General features: G+C 34.8%; 1 protein-coding gene across 1 annotated transcript in view; it reads left to right on the top strand.

The window, feature by feature from the left end:
- Positions 1–1,855: 1,855 nt before the first annotated feature.
- Positions 1,856–10,721, top strand: part of LOC135957289 (tetratricopeptide repeat protein 28) — a 65,450-nt gene continuing 56,584 nt past the window's right edge. Inside the window, exon 1 of the mRNA XM_065508010.1 lies at positions 1,856–2,069. Coding sequence (XP_065364082.1) covers positions 1,938–2,069 — 132 coding nt within the window. The 5' untranslated portion in view covers positions 1,856–1,937. The remainder of the gene's footprint in view (positions 2,070–10,721) is intronic.

Below are 10,721 nucleotides of genomic sequence, written 5' to 3'. Positions count from 1 at the left end.
TGACTTGACTATAGTCTGACTAGACTATAGTCTGACTAGACTATAGTCTGACTAGACTATAGTATGACTAGACTATAGTCTGACTAGACTATAGTCTGACTAGACTATAGTCTGACTAGACTATAGTCAGACTTGACTATAGTCTGACTAGACTATAGTCTGACTAGACTATAGTCTGACTAGACTATAGTCTGACTAGACTATAGTCTGACTAGACTATAGTCTGACTAGACTACAGCTTGACTAGACTGCAGTCTTAATAGACCAGAGTCTGACTGGACTACAGTCTGACTAGACCAGAGTCTGACTGGACTACAGTCTGACTAGACCAGCGTCTGGCTAGACTATAGTCTGACTAGACAACAATCTGACTAGTCTGACTAGACTATAGTCTGACTAGACTATAGTCTGACTAGACTATAGTCTGACTAGACTATAGTCTGACTAGACTATAGTCTGACTAGACTATAGTCTGACTAGACTATAGTCTGACTAGACTATAGTCTGACTAGACTATAGTCTGACTAGAATATAGTTTGACTAGACTATTATAGTCTGAATAGATTACAGTCTGACTAGACTACAGTCTGACTAGACTACAGTCTGACTAGACTATAATCTGACTAGACTATAGTCGGTCTAGAATATAGACTGACTAGACTATAGGCTGACTAGACTATACTAGAATCTATTCAGACTGGAGTCTGTTCAGACTAGAGTCTGTTCAGATTAGAGTCTGTTCAGATTAGAGTCTGTTCAGACTAGAGTCTGTTCAGTCTGACTAGACTATAGTTTGACTAGAATATAGTCTGAATAGACTATAGTTTGACTACACTATAGTCTGACTACACTATAGTTTGACTATAGTCTAGTCAAACTATAGTCTACTCAAACTATAGTCTAGTCAGACTATAGTCAAAATATAGTCTAGTCCGACTAGTCCAGACTATAGTCTGGCAGGTGTACAGTTTGACTAGACTTCAGCCTGAATAGACTACAGTTTGAATAGTCTACAGTCTGGACAGCATGAATGTAGCTCATAAACCTAATCTGAAAATATGTCCACTCCAAAGAATGCCTCATCTTACTAACCACCACCTCACTCCCCCCCCCAAAATTGTAGTAACCTGTACATCTTTTAGGGTTTTCTTAAAACCAAAATACAAAGAAACTTGTAAAACGTTTTTTCTTTCAACCGATGAAAAAACAAAAATATTATAATTTATTACCCATAGGCTGAAGGAGTGTTGGCCAAAACCAAAAAAAAAAACGAAGTAAAATATTAATGTCAGAGTCATTTATTTAATAGCGGAAGTTATTTACAATAAGAAAACTGTTTCAGAACTTTGTAAAAAGTTCAACACAATTTCGGCAACATTGTTGCTAAATCAAACACAGCGAACAGAAAACGATTTTGAAATGAAATCAAAAACATGGTGACTAAGAGATATTGTCAAGAGTAAACATAATTAAAGTCATTTATCAAAACTGTTAATAAGTATTATAAAAGATTTGTAAAATTTTACAGAAATTTTCTTTTGAATTAAGTGCTTTGACTTGAAAAAAAATACTAATCAACTTTAAATTATCTTAAAGATATTGTCAAAAACTTAACATAGTAATTATTAAACAAAGTTTAGTTTTTAAAATAAAGTTCAATTAAGCAAAACTATGCCTGTTTTAATATTTAGTCTTGTAATCTAACCAAACTTTAAGTTAAATTTATTTAATTCTGTGACATTTTCTAATAATATTTTATTTTCTTTGTTTTGTCTCTTTTCAGTTATTTAATTGATTATGAAAAAATGTCGTCTTTATCACCTACACTTAAAAAAATTACCCAAAACTTTGCAGAAGTAAAACAACTACTAAATAATTAAAAATAAAAGTTTGTTTTCCTTTTGGTTACTCAACTAATTTAAATGTTTTATTAAACGATGACAAATTATGAAAATTTATTAAATTTGCCAATGAATTTTAATGGCAATGAATTGAATGGTGATTTAAATAATTCCAATATACCAACACAACATGAAGCTGTAAAAATGTCCCAAAGAGATTTCTCGGAGGTAAGTTTGATATGAAAGCAAAAAAAAAACTAGAAAATATTCAAACGCAAAATGCTTAAGGAAATACTTAACCTGTTTGGTTGAACAGAAATAAACAGATGAGATGTATCTAAAAAAATGAATATAAGATAATCTGAATAGACAATAGTGAGAACAGACTCCAGTCTGAACAGACTGAATAGACTCTAGTCTGAATAGACTCTAGTCTGAATAGACTCTAGTCAGAATAGACTCTAGTCTGAATAGACTCTAGTCTGAATAGACTCTAGTCTGAACAGACTATAGTCTGAATAGACTCTAGTCTGAATAGACTCTAGTCTGAAGAGACTCTAGTCTGAAGAGACTCTAGTCTGAAGAGACTCTAGTCTGAAGAGACTCTAGTCTGAAGAGACTCTAGTCTGAAGAGACTCTAGTCTGAAGAGACTCTAGTCTGAAGAGACTCTAGTCTGAACAGACTCTAGTCTGAATAGACTCTAGTCTGAATAGACTCTAGTCTGGACTAGTCTGCATAGACTCTAGTCTGAACAGTCTATAGTCTGAATAGACTCTAGTCTAAACAGTCTATAGTCTGAATAGACTCTAGTCTGAACAGTCCATAGTCTGAACAGTCCATAGTCTGAACAGTCCATAGCCTGAACAGTCCATAGTCTGAACAGTCTATAGTCTGAACAGTCTATAGTCTGAACAGTCTATAGTCTGAACAGACTCTAGTCTGATCAGTCTATAGTCTGAACAGACTCTAGTCTGAACAGATTCTAGTCTGAACAGATTCTTGTCTGAATATACTCTAGTAATGGAACGTTTAGTCTTTAATCTGCCTAGTTTTGTTTTAATCTTTCTCATATTGGTTGTTAATCCCTTATTCCCAGATATGTTTCAAAATTCTTTTTATTTCACCAAAATTTTGTTTAGCTGCTTCCCTTGTTTGAAAAAAATCCTTGTTATATGGTGCAGTCTTATCAAAGATTTTTGTTTCAGTTTTATCTTTATGTAATTTATAAAACAAATTAAAATTCGTAACAAAGACCACAACCAACGACGACGACACAATATCAAGATTAAACAGCCAGTCAGACAGACAGACAGATAAACCCCTTTTTTTGCTGCTGCTAAGGCTTTCAAAACTAAAATACATCTACATAAATTGAACAATGTCTAATTTGTTACGAAAGCTAAGGTAAAGATCAGCTCTCCAAAGGGTTTTATTTGAAATCCTGGCAAATGTATATTTATATTTGTAAGATTGTGGATTTCTTCTATGGGTGACCTTCATAATGTTTAAAGACTTTTATTTTATTTTTAAATTTTTTTTTCGATTTTCTGTAGTTCTTTTTTTAACAAGAAATTTATTTTTATCTTTTCGCATTTTGCTTTTAATTTCTTTTGATTTTAATCGATTTTTTTTCCTTTGCTTCGTTATATGTCTTTTGTATTTTGGTTATTGGTTGTAGATAGTTTCTTTTTTATTTATATATTTTGCACATTTTTAGAGTTTGATGTTTATATGGCTTGACTGGAACTTGTTTCTTTTATTTATTTTTTTTTTGTTCAGTTTTGTTTAAATTTAGTTTTATTTACGAGTATTTGTTATTTTGAATTTTTTTTGTTTTTGTTTGTTCAGTTTCTTTTGTAAGAATTAGAGCAGAAATACGTATTTTCAACTTCACTGAACTTAAAACGAGCTTTAATACAAAAAGGTAGGTAATTTTAAAGTTTCATTTTGAAGGCCATCATCGCCATAAATTTTATGAGTAGGCGTTAATCAATACCAATTATTTTCTTGGGCTCATAGATTGATGGAAATTGAAAAGTATGAAGCTGTATGGAAAGGGGCGACACCTAAGTTTTGAAGTGAGTAATGAAGAAAATTATGAGTCTAAACATCAAGTCCGAGAAGATCTTGTGCAGCTTAACAATACCATAGTCTGACAAAAATATAGTCAGTATCGACATTAATCTGACTAAAATATATTCGAACATGACCAAACACTGATTAGAGCAGAAATAGGCTATAGTCTGAATAGGCAATAGTCTGAATAGGCTATAGTCTGAATATGCTATAGTCTGAATAGGCTATAGTCTGGATAGGCTATAGTCTGAATAGGCTATAGTCTGAATAGGCTATAGTCTGAATAGGCTATAGTCTGAATAGGCTATAGTCTGAATAGGCTATAGTCTGAATAGGCTATAGTCTGAATAGGCTATAGTCTGAATAGGCTATAGTCTGAATAGGCTATAGTCTGAATAGGCTATAATCTGAATATGCTATAATCTGAATATGCTATAGTCTGAATATGCTATAGTCTGAATAGGCTATAGTCTGTATAGGCTATAGTCTGAATAGGCTATAGTCTGAATAGGCTATAGTCTGAATAGACTATAGTCTGAATAGGCTATAGTCTGAATAGGCTATAGTCTGAATAGGCTATAGTCTGAATAGGCTATAGTCTGAATAGGCTATAGTCTGAATAGGCTATAGTCTGAATAGGCTATAGTCTGAATAGGCTATAGTCTGAATAGGCTATAGTCTGAATAGGCTATAGTCTGAATAGGCTATAGTCTGAATAGGCTATAGTCTGAATAGGCTATAGTCTGAATAGGCTATAGTCTGAATAGGCTATAGTCTGAATAGGCTATAGTCTGAATAGGCTATAGTCTGAATAGGCTATAGTCTGAATAGGCTATAGTCTTAATAGGCTATAGTCTTAATAGGCTATAGTCTGAATAGGCTATAGTGTGAATAGGCTATAGTCTGAATAGGCTATAGTCTGAATAGGCTATAGTCTGAATAGGCTATAGTCTGAATAGGCTATAGTCTGAATAGGCTATAGTCTGAATAGGCTATAGTCTGAATAGGCTATAGTCTGAATAGGCTATAGTCTGAATAGGCTATAGTCTGAATAGGCTATAGTCTGAATAGGCTATAGTCTGAATAGGCTATAGTCTGAATAGGCTATAGTCTGAGTAGACTCTAGACAGTCTTAGTAGACACTAGATAGTCTGAATAGAATACAGTCAGTATGATTAGACTCTCGTCAATCATAATATATCCTAATAGGTCTAAATAGGGTCCAGTCAGTCTGAATATACAGTCTATAGTCAGTCTGACTAGAATAAAAACAGTCAGACTAGACTCTAGTCTGTCTAAGTAGACTCTAATCAGTCTGAATAAACTTCAGTCAGTCTGAATAAACTCGAGTCAGTCTGAGTGGGCTCTAGTCTGTCTAGAATATATTCAGTCTGATGAGACTCCAAGTCTGAATAGACTCTAGTCAGACTGAGTAGGTTCTAGTGAGTCTAGTTAGAATCTTGGCAGTCTGAGTAGGCTGTAGTAAGACTGATTAGACTGACTATAGTCTGAGGAGATTCCAGTCAGTCTGAATAGACTCTAGTCAGACTGAGTAGGCTCTAATCAGTCTGAATAAACTCTAATCAGTCTCAGTAGACTCTAGGCAGCCTGAGTAGACTCTAGACAGTCTGAGCAGGTCCTAGCCAGTGTGAAAAGAATCTATTCCGTCTAAACACACTCCAGTCTGAATAAACTACAGTCACTCTAAACAGATCCTAGTCTGTCTGAATATACTCTAGGCAGATTGAATACAATATAGTCAGTCTGAAGAGACTCTAGTCAGTGTGAGAAGCCACTTGTCAGTCTGATTAAACTCTAGTCAGTCTGAATAGACTCTAGTCATTGTGAGAAGCCTCTAGATAGTCTGATTAATATCCAGTCAGTCTGAATAGACACTAGTCAGTCTAAGCAGACTTTAGTCTGTTTGAGTAGACTGTAACCAGTTTTAAAAGAATATAGTCAGACCAAGTAGACTTCTAGTCTTTAGGAAATGGTGTAAATAAACCAAAAATTTATGATTTCTTCGTTTTCTTTTACATACTTGTGATGAAAAACTACTTTCAACTGCTGATTTTGAAAGCAGCAATTCAGTTTTTTCTGCATTTTAAGCCTCTACGTCAGCGATAAATGTCTGTTTTCTTATTTAATTAAGGCACATTTTCATGTTGAGAAGTTTTTCTTCAGTCCAAAATGCAAGAAAAAAATAACCAGCAACTGATTGCAACATACAATTTAACCCTTTGCATACGACAACCCAGAAGGAAAACAAAAAGTTGCAATGACAAAATTTTTTTTGTTTTGTAGCAACTGAATGTTTGTTAATTCGGTAAAACTGATTTGACAAACGTGACATACGGATTTTTTTGCTGGTTTTTTTTCAAAGAGGCTGTTTATCAAAATAAAACGACGAAGGAAAAAAATTTCGTGGGTATTTTGGTTGAGTTTTTTTTTATTTCAGTTTTTTGCTTCTGGTGGCAAACATTTTTTGTTTTCGCCAAATTTTATTTACTTTGATCCCCATACAAAGATTTGTTTAGTGATCGTAAGTGTGTTTAAGAAAAAGTTTTATATAAAAGTTGGGCTTGAAAATGTACAATGTTTCCCTGTGAAGCGTTTTAAAAGCAGTTAAATATAAATTGAGCAAAATATACCTTTACACGATCGCATTTTAGGTCCCGTGATCATGTCATCATCTAAAGAGCTTTAAGCAGTCAGTTTCGTATTAACATTGTTTCGTAATCAAGAGTTCAATTTGGACAGGTTGATGATGTTTGGATTAATCGTATCAGCTGATCGATGGCGATGTTCTGATTAGTTGCCTAAGAGAATGTACGATCAGCACGGCTATCTCGGCATTTACACATTTCTGAAACATATAACTGTGAATGGCAACATTTTGGGGAACATAAATATTTAGCCCTAATTTCTAAAGGCAACAGTGTATTATAACTTTTTCTTTTTGAAACAATTTGCTTGACCGACTCTATTTGTTTCATTTCTTGTAACTCTTATTGTGTTTGGTATATATTTTGTGCTTTAGTATGCTACCCTTTTCCTTAAAGTTAGGCAACTGTTTCTTTTTTTTGGCGATTTTATTCCAAAACCTTTTTTTTTCTTAATGTTTCATTCAGTTGATTTCTTCAAGTTTTATATTTTCTTGCTGTTCCTTTTGTTTGTCACTACTGAAAGACGTGCCAGACGTGAGTTGATCGTAAAGATTTCGTTTGGTTTTTATTTCTTTGTTTTTCTTTTGGTTTAAAAACCTAACTTCAAGACGGCCCAAATGTTTGTTAAAATTGCCACATTTTTCTCTTTTTTTCTCTTTCGCCAAATGTGCAGAATGCATTTCGAAATTTTAATTCTTAAGAATTTGGCACATTCTTATATACAATTTGAAATGTTTTTTTGTTTGTGTATTTTGGTTCCATTATTTTAGCAACAATTTAAATGTCTTCAATTGTTTAAAGACCCTCATCCATCCATTAGATAGATGGGAACCTTAAATGTATGAGTTACATTGATGTTATGTGTTTTATTTTTTTGGGGGAAATTTTGTAAGGATTTTAATGTTAGTGCAATTTTTTTTATTTGATTTTAAATGACAGTTTAAAAAGCATTTTAACTTGTCAATTGGTTAGTTTTGGTTTTTGGGAAATTTTTGCTAATACTGTTTGTATTGTTAGACTGGATAATGGGGTGATGAAAGGTTTGAAGTTCCTTGAAAGTACAGTAGTGAAGGAAGACAGTGGTTTTTAAGGAGAAAACTTGCAAAGTTTCATGGAAGTCTAAATTTAGTCTTTTAAAAGACTATAGTCTAAAAAGACTAATCTCTGAATAAACTATAGTCTGAATAGAGTACAGTCTGAATAGGCTACTTCTAACTCGCCAGCACAGCTGGCTGAGATATAAGTTATAGGTACAGCCAACAAAATCAACAAGGAGCAGTGGAATCCTTTTCAAAGAAAGTCCGGAGTTGCAAGGTCACCACTTGAACCCCTAACGTTTCATCCATTCACTGTACTATATCCCGCTCAACAGAAGATCACTTCTGGGAATGTTCCTTTCATAGAACTGGGGAAGCTGATAACGGCGCAAATAGAATTCATGAAGGGTAAATCTAATATACATCATGCCATAAAGGAGCAAGTACAACAAGGCTAGAGATGAAGTATCGCGAAGTGAATCACGCCATGTTCCTGAAACAAAAGATTTACCCACGCAGACGACTCCAAAAACGTGTCCACCAGTACAGGAATTTAAGAGAAACAGAGAACCTGGAGAATAAACAACAAAAACCCAAACTGCAAGGAGGACCAATAGAAAACACAAATCCAACAGAAACCCTCCAGTTTAAATGATGAAACCAATACATGAAAATCAGTGAAACGCAAGAAAAAAAGAGAAAGTAGGTGACAGATGCTTCCGCTAAAGGAGAAGCTTCCTATGCCAATATATTGAAGACAATTTAATCGAATCCAAATCTAAAAGACCTAGGAGAATACTAAGAACACGAAAAGGAAATCTCCTTTTGGAAATTTACAACGACAATAAGGAAAATGTTGGAAAATTCCAAAAAAAAAGGTGGAAAAATCGGTGGTTCAACAGGCAAACATGAACCGACAGACAGGAGATAGTAATTGAATGCGAAGCCTTTAATAACCACCAAGGGTTCACAAAATAAAGGAATCGGTTATAAAGAGTTTCAGAAGTGGCACTCAGACTGCAAATATTAGATTACCAGCACAGTTCGGTCGAAAATCTCTCGAAACCGGGAAAGTCAGAAACCCAAACTACTAAAAGGAGCAAAAAGGCCGTCCAAATCCAAAAGAAAACACAAGTGAGAGTTGATTATGTACCAGATAACCCCAGTTTAAATGAGGAAACCAATACATGGAAATTAATGAAACGCAAGAAAGAAAACTCGAAAGAGAAAGGTGGAGAAAGATGCTGTGATCATTTCCGAAAAAGGAGAAGCATCCTAAGCCGATATATTGAAGACCATTAAAATGGACCCAAATCTGAAAGACCAAGAGAATGCGTATGTCGTATAATAAGAAAACTAAAAGGAAATCTCCTTTTGGAAATTTACAACGACAATAAGGAAAATGTTGGAAAATTCCAAGAACCGGTGGGAATTGGTGGGGCAATAAGCAAACATTAGAACCTACAGACAGGAGACAGTAATTGAATGCGAAACTATTAATAACCACCTAGGGGTTTACGAAATAAAGGAATCGGATATAAAGAGTTTCAGAAGGGGTTATGGTGACACTCAGACTGCAAATATTAGATTACAAGCAGAGCTTGGACGAAAAGCTCTTGAAACAGGGAAAATCAGAAACTCAAACTGCAAAAATACCGACCAAATCAATAAGAAAATACAAGTAAGAGTTGATAATGTACCAGATAACCCCAGTTTAAATGATGAAACCAATAGATGGAAATCAGTGAAACTCAAGAAAAAACTCGAAAGGGAAAGGAGGAGAAAGATGCTGTGATCATTTCCGCAAAAGAAGAAGCATCCTATGCCGATATATTGAAGACAATTTAATCGAATCCAAATCTAAAAGACCTAGGAGAATGCGTGTCTCGTATAAAAAGAACTCTAAAAGGTGATCTCCTGGTGGAAATTCACAGCGACAATAAGGAAAATGTTGGAAAATTCCATGAACAGATGGAAAAATCGGTGGGGCACAGGCAAACCGGGAAAGTCAGAATCGAATGAGTGATATGCCGACTAAGGGAAGAGCTAATGTTAAAGAAATCCTTCAGATGCTTGGAATATGGTCAAATTTCTAAAACATGTACAAGTCCCCATGACAGATCGAAGTTATGCATAAAGTGAGGAGTTAGTGGACATCTACCAGGGGAATGTGCTAGAAAACGCGGATAGAGAGTGTGAAAGATTCCCTGTTTTTAAACAGGCACTTAACTGAAAGGTGGGGAAAGATTTTGTGATCATTTCCGAAAAAGGAGAATCCAATATATTGAAGACAATTTCATCGGATCCAAATCTGAAAGACCTAGTGGAATGCGTGTCTCGCATAAGAAAAACACTAAAAGGTGAAAGTCAGAATCGAATGGGCATCACCCATTCAGATGCTTGGAATTTGGCCACATTTCCAAAACATGTACAAGGCCCCACGACTGATCGAAGTTATGCATAAAGTGAGGAGTTAGTGGTCATCTACCAGGGGACTGTGCTAGGAAACGTGGATAGAGAGAGTGAAAGATGCCCTGTTTTTAAACAGGCACTTAACTGAAAGGTGGGGAAAGATTTTGTGATCATTTCCGAAAAAGGAGAAGCCAATATATTGAAGACAATTTAATCGAATCTAAATCTGAAAGACCTAAAAGGTTATCTCCTGTTAGAAATTCACAATGAGAATAAGGAAAATGTTGGAAAATACGAAGAAATGATGGAAAAATCGGAAAAACAGGCAAACATGAGAAACCACCGACAGGAGAGAGTAATTGAATGTAGAGATATCGATGAGATTAGCACAAATTCGATATCTGTGAAGCTCTTGATAACCACCTATGGGTTTACGAAATAAAGGAATCGGATATAAAGAGTTTCAAAAAGGGTTATGGAGGCACTCAGACTTCAAATATTAGATTACAAGCAGAGCTCGGTCGAAAAGCTCTCTAAACCAGGAAAGTCAGAATCGAATGGGTGGTATGCCGACTAAGGGAAGTGCTACTGTTAAAGAAATGCTTCAGATGCTTGGAATTTGGCCATATTTCCAAACATGTACAAGTCCCTATGACAGATCGAAGTTAAGCATAAAGTGCGGAGTTAG

Source organism: Calliphora vicina, chromosome 4 (genome assembly GCF_958450345.1).
Source record: "Calliphora vicina chromosome 4, idCalVici1.1, whole genome shotgun sequence".
Taxonomy (NCBI): Eukaryota; Metazoa; Arthropoda; class Insecta; order Diptera; family Calliphoridae; genus Calliphora; species Calliphora vicina.
The sequence above is the reverse complement of the archived record's forward strand: the minus strand, read 5'-3'. Positions and strand labels throughout refer to the sequence as shown.